Here is a 20,682-nt window from a genome sequence, read left to right as displayed (position 1 = left end):
TGAAGGCAGACAAAAAAGATCATTTTGACAATAGAGGAGATGAAGATCGTGGAAAAGGGGGCCATGTTTTCTTTGAAAATGGTAAACAGTTTGAGAGGAGGCCAGCCAAGTGAACCGTTTACAGTGAGTGTTCACAGGAGGCTCATCAAAACATCACACATTAAATGACGAAAGAACAGGGACATATCCTTGCCTCCTTTTTTTCTGATGGTTTTGGAATGTTAGAGCATCTGCCTCACAGCTCTGAGGTCCGGGGTTCAATTCCCGGCCCCGCCTGTGTGGAGTTTGCATGTTCTCCCCGTGCCTGCGTGGGTTTTCTCCGGGCACTCCGGTTTCCTCCCACATCCCAAAAACATGCATGGCAGGTTCATTGAAGACTCTAAATTGCCCGTAGGTGTGAACGTGAGTGCGAATGGTTGTTTGTTTATATGTGCCCTGCGAATGGCTGGCAACCAGTTCAGGGTGTACCCCGCCTCCTGCCCGAAGATAGCTGGGATAGGCTCCAGTACTCCCGCGACCCTTGGGAGGATAAGCGGCTCAGAAAATGGATGGATGGATGGATGACTTAAGTTTGGTTCTTTAGAGCAGTCGTCCTCAACCACCAGTCTTCGGAACGGTACCGGGCCGTGAGGCATTTGTTACCGGGCTGCAGAGAAAGAATGACCAACTAATATAATTTCAGTTGTATTGCAGTTCGCGTGTCAATGTGTTTTATTTTTAAAATTGACTGGATCTTCTCCGCCGCACCACCTGCGCGTCTCATTTGACACGTCGAGACTCGAACGCTTCTGTTTCCGGTCCGAGCGGGCAGGCTAACGGCGGGAGAGCTCAAGGAACAAAATCATTTCATAAACTAATTCAGTTCATTACGTGTACTTTGTTCTTGTGAACGAAGCGTTCGCGAACGAAACAACACTATATCAGAAGTCCTACTTAAATACGGGTTTATCGCAACAGTTAACTCTCACGCACCAAGTCCGCTCGTAGGTTGCTGCTTGACACAGGCAGAACTACTTTTACGGAGTTAAAAGTCTACTCATTGAGGAGCTACGGAACTGTAGTCTGGCTGCCTACAATAACTCTGACCCCCACTCCTGCATCGCACCCACAGTAGACGCACCACGAACGGCGAAGGAGGAAGCAGAAGCGAGGCAAGCGTGTGTGTGTGTGTGTGTATATATATATGTATATATATATATATATATATAAATATTTATATATATATATATATATATATATATAAATATTTATATATATATATATATATATATATATATATATATATGTATGTATATATATGTTTGTGTGTGTATATATGCACGCCACCACAGCCGAGAAAAATGTCGACTCCTAACCGGTCCGCGGTGCAAAGAAGGTGTTGTGTCTTGTACAATGCAAAATAAAATAAAAAAATTGAAGTTACCATATGTTTTATATTAGAATAAGAAAATGTCACAAGACAGTATTACAGTTGATTAGAAATAAAATCAAATCCACAATGGCAGCCTAAAGAAAACTATGAGCTGGAGGGACTTGGTCTTAACATGGACTTGGGTTTTAGGTAAATGGTAGTTGTTTTTGTGGTGCACCCTACTGGTTGGGCTTAAGGCAAGTGATACCCTCAAAGTTTCAAAATTATTGGCTGAATGGTCAACAAGTTATAGCCAATGAGCTATAAAGATGTTTTACTTGATGGTGGCTATGGGTGTTATGCTTTAACATTACAAAACTTTACATTTACCATATTTTAATCACATGAAGTATATTCACTTCCTCTTTACGTGCAAGGTCACATGACAACAACAACAGACAGCATGAGAGAAGAAGCCCAACTCCTAAGACTTTTTAGTAGCCATTCCAGGTACAACCACACTGGTGTCTTAGGCCGCTAATGATGACATCTCTGTTCTTGCCTTGGGGGATAGAGCGGTGTAAAAAGAAGGGAATAAAGGAAGGCTTTGTACGTGTTCACTGGGAGGGAGTCATCCTCCAATTTGAGCTTTGATAATGAGACTTGTGATAATATCACTAGAAGCAGATCCAATTCCATGTATTTGTGTGAAATTAATTTACAATTGATTGAGAATTACAAAGTAATTAAATGATAACAGGCTGCACATTTAGTCTTGTCCCCTACAGGGTTGAGAAAAATTTATACAGTGGATAATACACAGAGCTAATGCATGATAATTACTCATACAGAACATTAATTTCATATACAATACCTGATGCAGTGGGTTTAATATTGACGGAAATAGAAAAGCTCATGAGAATTGCAAATATGTTTGTAATGAAGCCAATATGTATGCAAGTATAGAAAAAAAGTGTTGTAATAAGAGGCAGAAGGTAATGTGCTTCATTCTTTGTGTCTTTTTCTCAATTTTAAGGGACAATAGCTGTTGAATTAGTAATAGCATTCGTCACCTTGCCTCAACATTAACATTAAAAATGCACAATAAACAGTAACCCTCGTTCATTGAGTTTTAAGCCATACTCAGACTACTATTGTCTATGTATGAAGTCAAAACTAAGTTGCATATAATTATTTTAAAAAAATAATAATTTAATTTAGATATATTTACCATCAGACATAATTCAATTTATAATATGGACCTACAGATATTGACACTTAGGGCTGACTTCAATTCTACTGGCAACTTACTGTATTCCATTTGCCTGCAGCACAGCAGCTAAAAGCTGCTTAGCCATGTTTCCTTTGGAATCTCTGTTTCACTATCTGATCTGAGTCGGCATATCTCAGAGCCCTACTGGGCTTATATTCCATTAGCATGTCTTCAATCTCTTTAGGACCTACTGTTAACATTTCAGTGATTTATAGACCAGTAGCAGAACTTTAAAGTATATACTAAAGCTGACTGGGAGCCAGTGTAGAGACTTTAGAATTTAAGTAATATGTTCTGATCTCTTTGGTCAGAACCCGAGCTGCAGCATTCTGAATGAGCTACAACTGTTTAATGCTCATTTGGGGTAGTCCAGTCAGAAGACCATTACAATAGTCAAGCCTATTTGAGATAAAAGCATGGATGAGCTTCTCCTGGTCTGGTTGGCACATGCAAGCCTTCATTCTGGATATGTTCTTCAGCTGGTGAAAAGACTTTTTGAGTGATTTATTTGATATGACTGTTGAAAGTCAGGTCAGGGTCTCTCAACACACCAAGGTTACGGACTTGGTCTGTGGTCTTTAAAGAGAGTCAGTCTAAATATTTACTCACAGCAATCCTCTTTTCTTCACTGGCAAAACCAAATATCTCGGTTTTATTGTGGTTTAGTTGAAGAAGGTTTTGGCTCATCCAGTTATTTATCTGTTTTAGACAGTGACACAACACCTAAATTGAACTGTAGTCATTTGGAGATACTGCTAGCTATAACCATAGGTTGGTAGTAATGTGCTACATTTACTCCATTACATTTAGTCAAGTAACATTTTGGATAAATTGTACCTGTCAGAGTAGTTTGAATGTAACATAACAAAACTTTTCACTTTTACTTACGTATGTATTTGAAGAATACTTGTACCCCGTTACAATGATCGACATGCTGCTCGCTACTTTTACTTATCCATTTTTGCCTGCACACTCTATTTTTAGACTTCATCATCGCTTTCCACAAAGGGGCAATGCAACATGATAACTAGTGTCATTTGACTCCACCGCACACAAACTCTTCGTGGGGGAATCAAAGTGACTCATTTTGGGAAAAAAAAAAAAAAACAGCTGCGTGAGTGTTTACTTTATAGACTCCGAAAAACAACAGCTTTTCCATGCAGCACACTCTTAAATTATGACTGCCCAAACGTGGATGTTTCAGCCCTCCTCTAACTTCGAGAAAACACTTTGTGGTAAGTTGCACATTTCTATCCCTCTCTCTCTGTCTCTCTCTGACACACTCTCTCTCGCACAAGTGCTCAAACACAAACACAGAAACACACACACACACTATCAATAAGTCTGGTCAGCAAACAGCTTCTTCATTCAGTCATTAAAAGGAATAAACCAAATAATGTTTCTGTAGGGCCCTATGGATGTGTTGTTGGTTTTGGGCAGTTAAAAATTCAAATGGTGGTAGGTGTGTGTGGCCTCCCATATATTATTCATTCATTAATTTCCCGTACCGCTTATCCTCACTCGGGTCACGGCGTGCTGAAGCCTATCCCAGCTGACTCTGGGCGAGAGGCAAGGGACAGCCTGAACTGGTCGCCAGCCAATCGCAGGGAACATATAAACAAACAACCATTTGCACTCACATTCACACCTACGGGCAATTTCGACTTTTCAATTAACCGACCATGCATGTTTTTGGGATGTGGGAGGAAACTGGAATACCCAGAGTACACCCACGAAGTATGAGGAGAATATGCAAGCTAACTCCGCACAAGTGAGGCCGGATTTAAACCCGGTTCCTCAGAACTGTGAGGGAGATGTGCTAACCAGTTGTCCACCGTGCCGCCTCATATATTATTTTCTTTATTTTATTTGAGGTTCATGCTCTGATTTCTATTTTTTTTTTTTTTTTTTTTTTTTTAAATCAGAAATTACTCATGAGTTACTTGAGTAGTTATTTCACTTTCTTACTCTTACTCAAGTAAGTATTTGCTGGACTACGTTTTACTTTTACTCGAGACATATTGATCAAAAGTAACAGTACTCAAGTAAGAGTACTGTTATTTTTATATATTTTTTTATATTTGGCTACCCTACCCACCTCTGGCTATACCTATGTGTCATCGGCATAAGTATGGTAGTAAATATTGAGGTTCTGAAGAATGTGACCCAAGGGTAGCATATACAGCCAGCTTCTGTGGCTCGAGTCGCCTTATCTCCTCCAATTGTTTTGATGACACTACATTCTTTTGTATCTCCCGACCTTCAGCTGGCCTTATCTTTTGTAGTGCGCCATTCAGTCCCAAGTTTTCCTTTTGTGACTTTGAATGATGCACATAGTAAAACATATTTGCAGGTAGTACTTTTGCACCTTATTTGTTGAGACAGATGCCTTCTGCTTTGAAAAGCTGTCTCTGTTCCCAGAAAATGTTTAAATTGTCAAAGAAGCTGACGAATAGGGCATTCCAAACTTCTCTAAGCCACTTATTTAATTGTAAAAACCTGCTGAAACGTTCATCTTAACATACTGTTGGGATAGGTCCACGTAAGAACACGTTGGCATTCAAACATTGCACTTTGCTCAGGAGATCAATGAAATCCCATTTCAGTAATTCTGATTGCTGTTTATCAACATCCAAGGCTCCTGTGTGTATAATGACTGATTTCACTGTTTGGTGGTCGTTAGTTGGCTTCATGATTTTCTTTCAGATGTCAGACACTGTCATTAGTAAAACACAGCACTTTGGTATTCTCACTGCAAAAGTAACACCATTAATCGCGCCATCACCAATTATGATTTTTTTTGTGGACCGATAAGTGGCTGCCTTTTTTCCTTGTATCATACCTTTCATCGGTGCTGGTAGATGAGCATTCTTCCAGGGGTTGGGGGTCTTGTGGTGCAAATTTGTCAGTCAAACATCGATGATTTGGACTGTTTTGCTCTTTTCCCTTCGTTTCGCTGGAGCCACAGTCCTGTACCCTTCATTCCTCGGGCTTGAAGAAACAATCAGTGCGGGCCAGCCTGTTTCCTCATTAATGTGCTAGTGATATGCACCGTGCTCCATGTTGTCTGCTGAACCATATCTCTAGGTTTTACTTCCAGCAAATTTCAGGCAAGGTTGGGGGCGGAATCATTGCCAGAGTTATTGCCATTATTGCAGGCTGCATCCGTCATCTGAGTCTGCTCCTGTCCTCCTTACTTCCACAAACACTTCGAGGTGGTGCATTTTCATCTCTAATATTGCCATCTTCTGAAGGAGTTTGTGATAGTCCTCAGTGGAAAAGGGAGTAATATTGCTGGTGGTCTTCACGCTCATGTCAGGGAATATCTGACGATGCAAAAAAATAAAACGAAAAAATTTAAATAAGTAGAGTAAAAGGTATTCATGAGTCGCTGTGTTTGGCATACTTTAGAAGAGAAAAAGAAAAAGAAAATACAAATCAAGCTTGTCTCCATAAAAAAAAATGCAAGCAAGGTGAGAGCAAGCAGCAGAAGTGTCTACACTGTACAGGAGCAGGAAGTGAAGTGAAATTAGGAATTTATCTCAGTCCAATGGTGAAACTGGAAAAATAGATGGTAGCAATCAAAATAAAAATAGAAGAAAGAAAGAAAACAATGTTCAATAAATATAAACAGTGTGCAATTACCATTGGGTGGAGGTGAGAAGTTTTAATGGGTGATACCAGCTTATTTAGTGTTCATGAGTCTAATGGCTGAAGGGAAGAAGCTGTTCATATGGCGCGGAGTTTTGGTCCGAATCTATCGTAGCCTCATGCCTGAGGGGAGAGGGTCGAACAGGCTGTGTCCAGGGTGAGTAGGATCAGCTGTAATGCAACCTGCACACCCCAGGGTGCTGGAGACATACAAATCCTCAATGGATGGGAGACTACAGCCTATCACCTTCTCAGCACGCACAGTGCGCTGCAGTTTGTGCCTGTTCCTGGCAGTATGGCCAGTGTACCACATGGTTATGGAGGACGTGAGGATGGAATTAATGATGGTTGGGTGGAAAAAAACATCCTCTCCTGGGCCGTTCTGATGAGGGAGCTGATGGTAAGCTCCCACTTGAGGGTGATGGTGGAGCCCAGGAAGCAGAAGGAGTTCATGATGGAGATGGGAGTGTCTGTGAGAGTAAGGGGACACCATGGGCTGTGATTTTCCTGAAACCCAAAATCATCTCCATTGTTTTCTGGGTGTTAAGCTCCAGGGTGTTGCTGCTGTACCAGGGCTCCAGCCGGTCCACCTCCCTCCTGTAGGGAGACTCATCACCATTTGAGATAAGCCCAATGAGTTTAGTGTCATCCACAAATTTGATCAGATTTACTGACTGATGGCTGAAGGTGCAGCAGTTGGTGTAGAGGGAGAAGAGCCAGAGAGAAAGTATACAGCCCTAAGGGTTATCCGCTGTTGATGGTTCGAGTGTCCAAGATAGTCTTCCCCAGTCGCCCATGCTGCTTCTGCTCCATCAGGAAATCTGTTATCCACCTCAGAGGGAGTTGGGCACGTTAAGTTGGGAGAGCTGGGAATATTGAGTTGAAGTTACAGCTGAAGTCCACAAGAAGGATCCTAGCATAGGTTCCTGGGGAGTCCAGATGCTGCAGAATGGAGTGGAGGGCCAGGTTGAGTGTGTCCTGTGACCTGTGGGCTCTACAGGCAAAATGCAGCGGGTCCAGGAGGGGGAAGCTGATTTATTTGAGGTGGGGCAGGACCAGGCGCTGAAAAGAATTCATGACTACAGATGTCAGCGCCACATGTCAGTAGTCATTAAATCCTGCAATCCATCCTATACTGTAGCACCAATCACTTATTCCGGTGTTTGCTTCGGGCCTACATTTAACAATCACTTCATGCCGGGTTAGCATGGCTTAGCTGTCTTCCCCTGTTAATTACTCCTCGTCCACTTGTGATAATGATAACTGTCAGAAGTGTAGCTTATTCACCACCATGGAGTCAATGAGTAGTGACTTTTAGGGGAACGTTGTGTTAACCACACTAGCAGCTAGTAGCAAGCCAGCCGCAGCTGCATAGTTGCAGGTTTGAAACTTTTTTTTTTTTTTTTTTTTTACAAGGCGGAAAATGCAATGACATCATCCATAAACATTATCACAATTGGTCAGTAAAGTAGAAATCTTATTTAGGCAATCACTTGCCGCCATACTTAGACGGCAAACCGTGTGATAGCCGCTCGCTCTCTGGCAAACTTCAAGTTACCGACTGCGCACGTCGTCTCGTACTCTCTGGAGACCGGAACATTTTGGAGATCTGTGTGACATCGGAACAGATGGTAACTGCGGGGAACAAAATACGGCCAAACGAAAACACTTGCCATTTCTGCACGACTACCACCTTACAATTCTGACAGTACCAATCAAATCTTTGTACTGAGACTTTTTGAACACAGATCTTGTTTTAGATCTTTTTCCAACTGTACAGGTCAACCTAATAAAGTGGAGAGTGAGAGTGCACACACACATAAACACACACACCCGCAAACACACACAGAAAGACCCAAACACACACACACACACACACACACATACACACAAAATGTGCCTATCCATTATGAGGTGAAATGTGGAGGAGAAACAATTAAGTAAAAAAAAAAAAAAATAAATAAATGCCTTTCAGACTGCTTCAGTTGAGTGCAAGTGAAGAACAAACACAAAAAGACGACATAGGGAATAATCAAATCCTATGTGAGTTCCACAGTCCTTTCGTCTGTTATCTTGTTAATTATAAGAAACCCCGCAGAGCTCCGTTGACACAAAGGCAGCGCCATATGTGCCGCAAAGTGGAGGAATCGGGCGACGGTGCTGGGCCAGACTGCGCACCGCAGGCCTTCAGACACACAAACACATACACAGCGGCAGGAAAGACGACTGCAAGCGCGCATTCAGCTACAACCATTCACCGAGGGCTTTGGTACCACATATTGCAACATACAGGAAGCAAAATAATCAAAAAAGTAAACACAACGCAATCTACACTGTGTCCTTAAAAAAAAGGAAACAAATAAATAATGGCCAAATGTGTGAAAGTGAGCAACAAGTAAAAGGTGCAAGTGTCAACATTTGTAGAAGGCTACATTTGCAGAAGTGTGCTAAACTGTTGACTGTCATGAGGAATATTATTGATAAGGAAATCCAAAGATTACTGCAATGAACACGAAAAGGAAGTGTTAAGACATGACTGATTAGCAGAGAAGTAAGTCAGAACGGGAGCTTGACAGGCGGATCGGTGCAGCGTCTGGAGTGATGCACACTTTGTATCGGCCCGTTCTGGTGAAGTAGGAGCAAAGCCTAAAGGCGAAGCTCTCAATTTACCGGTCGATCTATGTTCCTACCCTCACCCGTGGTCACGAGCTGTGTGTCGTGACCGAAAGAACAAGATCCCGGATACAAGCGGCCGAAATTAGTTTCCTCTGCAGGGTGTCCAGGCTCTCCCTGAGAGATAGGGTGGTAAAGCTACTGCCCCTGCGACCCGACCTCGGATAAGCGGAACAAAACGGATGGAAAATATGTTGACAACTGCAACATACAGACCAAGACAAAAAAAAAAAAAAAAGGTTTGTCATTTCACCTCAGTGACTTTGCCATCTTGTGTCAAATATGATCGGTGTCCAAAGTCCTGTCCGAAGGCCATTTTATTGGCCCACAACATATTTAAAAATAATAATAATAATTAAACATGGCCCGCATCTAAAAACACGGGGAGCTGCAGCTTATCCAGTACATCCTGGACTGGTCAAAAGTCAATCTACTTTTATTTCCATTGGTTCTGAAGGGAACATGTTTTGCTCGAACTGAAAAAAAAAAATACACGACAACAACAACAACAAAATTTAAAAAATCCAGCAACAGTCCTAAATATTGAGACTTTTGCTGAGTCATTCACATGACAACAGGCTATTTTTTCCAACTCGCATGACACTGAAACACACACAGCACAAAAGTACTTAGACAAAAAGAGTCTTTTCTGCTTTGTGTCTGAATCCGCTTACTTCATGATAACTTCACTTCTACGTCCTTGGCTGAAATGAGTTCCAGCAAGGTGCACAGACGGCTTGAGTGATGTGATGATGTCACGTGCAATGAAAAATGTGATCATTTGGTGAATATTTTAAAAACCCTGTCATTTGAAATTATTTATGAAACAAAAACAGTAGTTGAGGATTTAGTGCTAAACAGAAAAAAAAAAAAATTCTGCAACGAATGAGGATTACGCGCTTGATTAAAATCCATAAGACATCCAGTTGCTTGTCAAACTTAATTACAGCATTCCCAGCTGTAATTTCGAAATGATGAGAATGGCTAAGATCCTAGAGATGCTTTCGGAGGCCCATTTAATCGATACCTCTAAGTCATTACTCAAAGCAATACATTCTTTATTAAGATGGCTTGAATAAACCAGACTGAGAATGGTCTGGCATCGAAAGTGGATAGCGTTCCTCTCTATTAACTTGATCATTAGACTTTACATCTGATCTGATCAGCTTGATTGGTATCGGCCAATAATTAGCATTATTAGCTGATCGGCTTTAATGTCATAATTCGCTGATCCAATCAAGGATGTCATTGATTGGCTCCGCAAAAGACATTTACTCCGCGTCGCCATCGTGTACAGTATATTTAAATCCAAAAGCTTGTTTATTTTTAGCCATGTCACGTGTGTTTTGACACAGTACTGTAAATATCTGACCGCCAATAAAGTTATTTAAAAAAAAAAACATCCGTGCAGTGTGGGACAGACAACACGTCTGAGACAACACGTAATGCCTGGATACAAGACAAATTTGGTCTTTCACTATGATTACACTATGTCAGAATATTGCAATAAAATCTTGTATTCCGATACCACAGCATCGTTTCTTTTATGATCACTGGGCTTTATCTTGTCAACTCAAACATGCCTGTAAACACTCGTTACTATGGCGACGACAACAACAATGGATCGCGCCGTGTGTATTATAAGAACAAAATGGGGAAAAATGTGTGGCGGTGGTCACCGGTGCTTGGGAGAGGATGTTCTTTTAAGGATTGCTTGAGGTATGTTTACGTACTTTTAATATGATACGGTTCACAACCAGGCAACAATGTTATGTAGCCTAGTGATTGGAAAATGTGTGTTTTATATATACCAAATATTACTTCTATTAGTTTTATACAACCTTCACATGCTTTATTGTTCCATTGTGACTGCTAGCTTTTTTCTAGCCATGCTATGCGTACTAGTTCTTCTCAGCCATGTTGTGACTACTAGCTGTTTTTCGATAAAGATAAGTTGAGTGGAGCTGGACAAAGATAATTGTTTTGCTTTCGAAGAGAGAGAGACAGAAAAGACTCTGTTTCTCTCACTTCGATATAACAAAGGTGTTTATTTGCCTGTGCTTCAGTAAGTGGTAACAACTCATGATGACTTGTACCTATTCTTCTCTTTGCAAAGACTTTTCTTTCTTTTTTTAAATAAAAACCCACAAAGACAAGATTGATTCCTTACTTATTCTGTCAGAAAAAAGATTTGCCAAAACACTAGCAAGCTAGTGCTGGCACTAATGGTTGGACGTAAACATGCCGGTATTATGTCGAATCATGTTCTAAAGTTTTGGGGTGTGTGAAGTCATTTAATTACAATAAAGTAATTTAATTATAGTAAGTTAGCATCCATTATTTATGTCATGTTGTTATGTTGGTTTGACCTAACTGATTAGAATACAGCCGGCACGGTGGACGACTGGTTAGCACATCTGCCTCACAGTTCTGGGGACTGGGTTTCAAATCCCGGCCCCGCCTGTGTGGAGTTTGCATGTTCTCCCTCAGAGGGTGTAGCACTGCTGTCCCATACACAACTCTAATCCAATGTGACATTGTAGTACTCTATGCATATAATGCTTTGTTTTGTTTATTTTTCTTCCAGCTAGTGTCTTGTATTTTATTATTTTTCTCTCTGTCCTCTCCTTTTTTCTTTTCTGTAACTCCCCTTTAAAACCTCATTCTGTCCGACTGAAATTTTCAGTAAAAAGTAGAATTAAGCACAGTGGCAGTATTTAAAAAAAAAAAAATGCACTGTGCACAGTAAAACTGTTCCAGCAGAAAGGGATTTTCCATTCTGCTTGACCTAGCAGCCAAACAGGACAGGTAGAAAAATAACATTAAATAAAGAGCCTTTTTTTTTTTTTTTTAATTCCAATCCACTCGTCTCTTTTCCTTCCAAATAAGCAAAATGTATTTAACACTGTGTTGTAAAATTAGCATTTGGAGAGCAAGAGTTGTGCACGCTGCGCCAAAATAAATCACAATTATACCCAAGGCGAACTCTATGTCTCCTCCTTCAGTGCTAATCTACCAGGCCCAATGCACAGCCATACTTATCACCATGAACCACATGTGCACTTGTACATCATGCAAATGATGCCCAGTGACATGCCAAGCTGGTGCAATCACCTGTTGTTACAAATGAGAACAAAGTCTGGCAATGGTCTTGCCAGAGCCTGCAAGCCAATGGGCATCTACGTGTAATGATGGAAGCATTGGAGGGGGCGGGAGACGGAGCCAAGGGGGGCATGCATATGGATGAGCGACGTCCGGATGATTGACATGAGTGATAAACAATAACAACAAGCGAGACTGGTGTGACAGGCTCCCGTGAGACCCAGCAGGAAAGGTTGTTGCCATGGTGAAGGTGAAGAGAGGAAAGGTGAGGCTGTCATTTGACAAACCTGTGCTGGCTTTACTGTGAGACAACCAGCGTGTTAGAACTGTACAGTGTGTCATTTCATCCCCATTTTTTTTTTATTCTATTTTTGAGACTTTATAGTCTCACTAACCCAAGCGTGGATTAACTCAGACAAACAAGGATTAGCGTAATTAAACTGGGAGGGATCATTTTTAAATGTTAGACTGAGATTGGCAGAAAGGCCTTCCTCTGCAACCTAATACGAGATGTATGTCAAGTGATCAAAATGTCATTTTAATACATGATACATAATACATGATAATAGGACTGCTGTCAGTTGAGTGCACTTTTTGGTGCTAATATGGGAGGTAGAACTGCAACTGCTAATATGGGAGGTAGAACTGCAACTGCTCTCCCAACTTTTATTCTCCACTCCATCTGGTCTGAGTGGGTAGTTTTCATGTCTTATATGTAATTCTTGTCAATGTCTACTAAATATTTTGCAGGCCGCATTGTGAGCCAGCTGTTGTTGATGGATTTTACTGTGATTGTTTCCTTGGAGACTGTAGCCAAGCCTCATTAAAAGTGACACAGTTTTTCCTGCGTGTTTGTCAAATTATTACCCAACATAAAACCAAAAGATAACAATAAATGGTCATTTGAGCTGAAAGCAGGAATAAATGATGAGTTCTTGGAATGATTATCACAACTGATATCATGCTATCAGGCAGCCGAAATGTTTGCTTAAAATCACAATGGGCGACTTCTCCTTCAATTTCGTGCATTGCTTCTTTAGAGTTTTTCATGTTTCCTGTTATGATAAACTCGTCCACCGAATTCCATGTCCAGTGGTGAAACTGGTGTCGGGGGCTTTCCAGCTATGAGTGAGTTAGGGGATTTGGGATCAAGACCCCTAAAATGCATACATGTTCCTCAGTATTCATACAGGTGCCAAATGTGGAAAAAAAGTTCAGGCATGTGGAAGCGCAATCTGGCATATTTGGAGCATTTTCGCAAAGAAGGGGGCGCAAATATTGCCACATCAAGATGTGCCACACTGATAAAGTCAGTATATACTGAGTCCAAAATACTGAGTCCCGTAATAAAAGTCAAAGGTGCTGGAACAGAGTATTCGTTTGAAGCTGTACATATCTATGAAAATAGGTTATTATAGATTTTAAATTTATATTTTTCCCCTTATGTATTTCTTTTTCAATTGAGTTGTACAGGTTAAAAGGTACAGTAAGTTAGCCCGATAGCTAGCTTGCCGACCTGCGGCGGGGGTCGACTAATTTTTCACTGCCTCGCTCCATGTGTCGAGTGTGGGTCCACATAACCCAGACACCATATCCCGAATAGCACAAAACACTTAACACTCCAGCTTGCATAACTTGCAAGCTAACTGCATACTGTAGTGGTAGAATTGGGCCAAAGTTGTTATTACTTAGTAACTCGCAATTGTGCCGGATAGCCACTGGTGGAATGAAGGCAATCAGTACTTATATAGTGGGGGAGGGCTGACTCATGCCAAAAAGCCCAAGTATGTGCCTGGGCTTCGTTTTAGCCACACCCAATAAATCCCGACAACTGAAATGGTGAGAAAGAGCTCAATGCTATATCTCAACAATTCAGGTCTACATTTTTCTCAATCTTTGCACATATTCTGCAATTATCTTCAAATATATACACTTTATTTTGAAACAAATATTTGAATTCACTTTATAGGGTATTTAAATTTCATAAAAACATGGCATTTAAAAATGTATGTGTAGACTTTTTATATCCACGGTATAATTATTCTAGGATAGAAGAATTGGAAAATTATTATTTTCCTCTTAGCTCGTATGTCAACGAGCATTTTATTGATTGAAGGTATTGATCTACTCTTCATTTGCACACAATTTAAGCAATCCTAATTTGTCTCTTATAGCCGTGGTGTAGCCTTAGTCATTAGCCTTTCTGTGTTAAAAGGAGATGGGGGTGATATAAAATATATCGGCAAACATTAAACATTAAGAGGCCACTCTGATATCCTACAAAACAAGCCCCCAGGGCAACATCATCCACTGACAAGGATTAGCTCACCAAATACACACGGCAAAAAGAGGGCATGCTTAAACATTTAGTGATAAGTCCCTCATGTTGGCTCCATCAGATGGTTCAGTCTGAGTCAGGATGAGGGTAAGCAATATTAATGTAGCAGTCGACAAAGTCTGATATCTCTTTTGTTTCTGCATCAGGTGTTTGCGTGCATTTTGACACAACGTGGAAAACTGAGTGGCTGACAAATGCTGCTGTGATTTACTGTATACTTACTGCCCTTTGATTATACACTGGCTCTCACTCACTGAGGTCAGTTTAGAGATTAGCATTGATGTGACTAGGCAGATATGCCTGAAACAAACCACAATTGGTCATAAAGGACTCTGTGATCATAGGAATGCAGTGTCCCAAGACCGCTTGTTTGATTTATAGGATGCACGTAGAAAGTTTGGATTTGCATTTTAATTTACAAATAGGTGGAAATTAAGATTTTAACCCACTGGTTGTGATTGAAATCGGGTAAATGTTTGAAAATGTGCGATTTGGAGTGAAACAGTACCAAACTGAACATAAAGTGTGAGTTGGGATTCTCACTGGACACTGTCACACTTTTATTGAGAGCTACCATTAGATTTCAACTACACAGTATTTACTAGGGGCGGCACGGTAGACGACTGGTTAGCATACCTGCCTCACAGTTCTGAGGACCCGGGTTCAAATCCGCCCTTCGCCTGTGTGGAGTTTGCATGTTCTCCCCGTGCTTGCATGGGTTTTCTCCGGGTACTCCGGTTTCCTCCCACACTCCCAAAATATGCATCATAGGTGAAATGAAATGAAAACTCAAAATTGTCCATAGGTGTGAATGTGAGTGCGGATGGTTGTTTGTCTATATGTGCCCTGCGATTGGCTGGCGATCAATGAATGGATGGAGTATTTACTAGGGCAGAACGTAAGTAAAACGGTAAAACAATTGTCCATCTCGGGTACGAACAATCAATCAGAAAAAGAAGTGTATTCCAAAGAAAACCAAAGAAAAAAATATTCAAATTGATAACTGTTTCATAATATATTTTCATAACACTTTTTTTACAAATAAGTTATGCACCAATGTAGCAGCCCGTGGATAACCTTGGCTTGTCTACAGTGCTAATGCTATCCTATTATTGCTAGCGATGCTATTTTGTTGAACTTGAAAGTGTTCTCTGTGACTATTTATCACAACTATGCACTTTCATAATTGCATGCCATTATCAATGGTCATGTTTGAGAATTGCGCTTTTGCACAACAGTTAGGGGCACAGCTTTGATCAGAGACAGGTAGAGGATTAGTGAACTACATTTAAATATTGCTAGTGGTTTTAAAACTGCAAACTCCCCTTCAATAATATCTGTTGCTGTTATTGTGATCCTTTGGAAAGGATTGGTAATTATAAAGTCAGTTAAGATTTTATTTTATTTTTTTTCCCCCCCTTTGGGCAAAAAAGCAAAAGGAGGATGATGTACTTTAAAAGCAAACACAGAAGCAGTGCAGAAAATAATGAAATGACAGCAAGGTCATGGTCATGGTCATGCCATGAATAAAAACAACGGGAGAGGCCGACCATGCAATGAAAGCGGGTTCCTGAAACACAAACACCAACACTCTCCTGGGATTGGCGGGACTGTTATCCCGCCAATGGATAGTGTCAGACCATCAGACCGATACCACATTTCCCACTTTTACATCACATTGCCAGGTATGATGTTATGTAACTAAAGTGTGTATTTGATAGAGCTGACCTGATGCACAGAGGTGACCCCCTGTCCACTGACACGGTGGACCTTGTTGACAAATGAGATAGGAGGGGTGTGCGGGACTGCACACAAATGTCTGCCAGTTTGCCCATGCACACGAACCTTACGCATTTTTATCACTTGGATAATAAATGAAATTTGGCACCCGAGGCAGAGGGCATAATTGACATATTCTCTCCATTTGCATGAAGTGTAAATATGTTTGTACACAGGCTGAATGGGGAGGGATGGCGAGGAGGTTGGGGGGAGCATATGTGGAATTGCAGGGATTCAAATGGAGTTTGGATGAATGGGGAGCACCCGTCTGTCTGGCAGCATTCCGCCACAGGTACATAATCTCGGAGGCATTGATGGGCCCTAATGCAGAATAAGGAGAGCCAATCAACTCCTATCTATCCATTCTGCCAGGGTGACACATCGTTCGGGTACTTCAAGGCCAATGCACTGCCACATTCTGCTGACAAATCATTACATTAGACATGTCAGCCGAGAAGGACGATAATAAGATTGAGTTACAGAGTTTCATATGCATTATGAACACCCCTTGCTTCCTTGATTTCTTCCATTTTGGCTATTCCTTCCATTAATCAGTTTCCCCGGCTTGCTTGTCAGATGAGTAATGATTTATTTAGTCATGTTTTACGAGACAATTAGGTGGTGATTATTTACCTGTCCTTATTATTAGTTCAGGTGTATCATGTAAGTAGACCCTGTTGTCACAATTACCTTTTTATTCAAAATAAAAAAAAATAATAATAAATATATATATATATATATATATATATATATATATAACAATCTTGTTTTTTTGCAATGATGTTATACAAATATTACAGCCTAATAAAATTCACAGCTACACATGCTAATTTTACAAAGAAAATGCCCAATTTATTTAACATAATGATGGTAACAACTCTAATGTGAAAATCTGTGAGACATTTATTTAAAAAAGAAAGATGATAAATGAATATAATGTAAATATATACTTCATATTAAAAATGTCAAAAATGTCTTTAAAGGTGCTATATTTTACCAAACCAACTTTTGCTAGTATTTTGGATGTAATATTATCCATATGTTTTTCTGCCGAGACCTGAATTCAGGTCATTCGAATTTCTCGAGCTCATTTAAGTCCCTAGCGAAGATCTCTACCTACCTCTCCGCTCCTGAGCCAGCGCTGTCAACATAACAAACACATGTGCTCTCACAAGTAGCGAGGGTTAGGTCTTCTACATGGAGGCAACCAATCAGAGGAAACTGGGCGGTCTTAGCCAAATACGGACAAAGTGGATACAAAACTGGGTCTAACAGAAGTTGCTGTCAGCGGGGCCTTTTCTGGACACATGTATTACAAAACCAAGGTGTTGTTTGAATTGAAATTTACACTTTTATACTAAGTCCATGTTAGAGAGTCACTCTATTGAGGTCTAAATAGCCAAAATATGGGACCTTTAATTAAGAAATGTTATATATTTTAATATCCCCATCTTTTTTCATTATTGACTCTATATAACCCTACCAATTCCCATACAGATACTTTGAAAATACAGGATATGTGATGGCATTTGTAAAGAAATATTATTCAATGATCTAATGCAACCTAAAGTTGCATCAGTTCATCAAAATGAAAGGTATGAGGTTGGAGTCCTTATTCTGCCCGAAATGATGTGGACAACGAGCATTACCGATGGACAGATTTAAAGACACACACCAGGAGCATCTGGCACCTTTCCACCAGGTTATCAGAACTCGACATAAAGACCCAGTAGGGGTGGTCTGTGGATTGCCTCCGATTAAACCTATTGACAGTCTGAAGTGCACAATGATGCCTCTTTATCTCATGTACACGCTTCTGTTTTCAGATCCCAGACAACCAACATAGCAAAAAGGGAGCAAAAAGAAATAGCCTTTAGTGAGCTCATCAATCATGCTTTGAGATAAAAGGCTGGAGGAAAAGAGGGTGGAGTTGTGGAGACTTTGCCAAGCCCAGTCCTTCATCATCCATTATGACGCGATGAATGTTGGGGTCTCCATGGTCCAACGGAAAATGAGGAGACCGGCTTATGCCAAACACAGATCAAAGCAAATTTTAAATGGTGTCGGGGTCGCCATGCTCAGAGAGACACGGCCCCATTTCTTTCCACTCTCTGGGGTTCCACATTTAGTGCAAGTACTTAAAGGAGACATATTATGCATTTTTCATAATTTAAATCAGTTCCCTGGTGGTGTCTGTGTGACATGCTTTTTTGTCAAAATAACCCAGAAATCAATAATCATAACTTTGAACACCATTTTGTTTTTCTTTTAGACATGCTGAACTCAAGCCATTTTTCAAGGGGCCAGCCTTTCTCATGTAAATGAGCCACTGCTCACCCCGCACACTCTACTGTGAGGTTGACAGCTTTCGTTAACTGTGAAAGGGATTTGCCAGGGGACTATTTGTCAAAGGTGCAGCCCAAAGTGTGAAAAAAAAAAAAAAGTGAGAGCCCATAAACGCAGTAAAAGCATTGATTGTCATGGAGGCAGCACTTTATCACTAAACAAAAACTATAACGAAATTACACTTGCCAATTCGTGTGTGGATCTGTGCATATTCTAAATAGCCATCTCTGGGACACAATTTGGGGAAATGCTGACAAAATTTGTATTTTGTCGTGCAATTTAACTTGAAGGATAGCAAAACACTCTAGTTGTATAAAAGCAGCGACAAAAAAGTAAAAGTAAAGTCATAATGAGGGGCGTGCCTATGTGTGGGAGAGAAGGCGCGGGCACACTCTGCGGCATATCTGTCTTACCTGGATGAGTGACTCGCTGAGTCGTTCCTCGTCCACCTGAAGCACAATGTCTCGGATCTCTTCATAAGGCAGGCGGAACGAGCCCAAGAAAATTGCTGTTGAGATGGAGAGAAAGAAGAAAAAAAGAGTGCAATTTCCTTTTTGTTCTGTTGGACCATCAGTTTCAAAGAGCCATTTCAGCACATTCCAAAAACAAAATGAAAAAAAACGAGCTAACGTGTCACTTGTGAGAACAAAGTCTGTGGAAATATGAGAACAAAACAGAGTCTTACCATTGATAGTGACAAAGTGAAGTTATTGTGTATTGCCAACAAACCAAATAATAACATTAAAGTTGCATTGTAGATGTTGAAGCCAGGCCTTTTTGTGGGTATGGGAGTAAATATACATTGGAAAATACCATATTTTTCACTATGGTTTGTCCACTCAACTATATAAACATCCCACCTCAAATAAACATCTTCACTGTCCCCATCCGGTGCCACTATTACCTTTAGTACGACAGATATCAACATGTGTTACGGTGGTTGTGTTTAATACAACACACACCGCTAACAGCGCTGACATGGCATCTGTAAGGCTGACGTTTAGTTTGGAGTTTAAAGAGGCTGCACAGCAAATCTGGTAAACATTTCCACATTGAAAGGAATTGGGAATTGCAGAAAACATAAAATATTTTCTCCGCTGATAAGAGTGACATGGGCTGTAAATACAACAGAAAATAAAATATCCGATAGAATATTTAATTAGCTATTGGATTGTAACATATTCTATTAGTATAGTATTAGGAATGGGCGAGTACCAATACCAGGTATCGGGCAGATACCAGCCTTATTTCGAAGTAGTGGGCACTCATGAAAGCTTCCGTTACCAGCAACCGATACTTAAGGCAAAATAAATCAAAATAAATCTGACAATGAGTAAGTCCTGCTCGCCAGCCTTTGGGCCGATACTGCCACGGTTTTACACATCGGCAAATCATCATGTGTATTAGAAACAAAGAATGATCTTTGTCAACAGTTATCTGTCATTATGTTAATTGGAATCGTATGTATATATAAAAAAAACTCGTATCAGTATCGGTGAGTACTCATGATTGTAATGATATTGGTCTGACTAAAAGTATAGCGCTAGTATTTTTAACAATTATATAATATTATTCATACAATATATACCAAATACATTGTAAAAAAAAACTTCATCTAATAATAATATTAATAATAATAATAAAGTAGCTGCAAGTTTAAGAAGCCGAAACAAATACTTTTTTTTTTAAGGCAACCTCTCATTCAATATAAGTGAGAAGATAAAGGCTCAATATCACATCCCAATCTTTTAAGAACTATTCCTTAACCATTGTGAATTTAATGAAAATAAAATAAGTATTATGTAGTTAATATGGATATTATTTTCTTACAGTGATTTTACAGATTTCCATATAGTTTATCTATCCTCAACAAAACAAAACTGGCACATTACTATAACTTTGGTCAGCTGATTTTACCCAAGTAAAAAACAATGGCCTTTTTTGAAGACCTTTCTATTTAACATTTCAGTGAAATTGTTAATTGAGGCCTTAACCTTGGAGAATCAAACTCTTAAAGGATGAAAAACAGCCTTTGGACCCCTATCAGACACCTCGTGCTCTCTGTAGTTAAGTAAATAAACGCCAAGAGCGATTATGTGTGGAAACACGCTACTGGTACCCAGTGGGTGTTTTCCCTCTTCTGATGGGATTCTTACAACAAGTGTGAGA

General features: G+C 40.2%; 1 protein-coding gene across 10 annotated transcripts in view; it reads right to left on the bottom strand.

The window, feature by feature from the left end:
* The window catches only part of diaph2 (diaphanous-related formin 2), a 563,702-nt gene that overhangs the window by 246,236 nt on the left and 296,784 nt on the right, over positions 1-20,682 (bottom strand). For all 10 annotated transcript variants that reach the window (XM_061787877.1, XM_061787869.1, XM_061787876.1 and 7 more), the window contains one exon: positions 18,927-19,021. In XM_061787877.1, the coding sequence (XP_061643861.1) occupies positions 18,927-19,021 (95 nt within the window). The remainder of the gene's footprint in view (positions 1-18,926; positions 19,022-20,682) is intronic.

Source organism: Phyllopteryx taeniolatus, chromosome 10 (assembly GCF_024500385.1).
Source record: "Phyllopteryx taeniolatus isolate TA_2022b chromosome 10, UOR_Ptae_1.2, whole genome shotgun sequence".
Lineage (NCBI taxonomy): Eukaryota > Metazoa > Chordata > Actinopteri > Syngnathiformes > Syngnathidae > Phyllopteryx > Phyllopteryx taeniolatus.
Note: the sequence above shows the minus strand (reverse complement) of the source record. Positions and strands in the feature narration are given on the sequence as shown.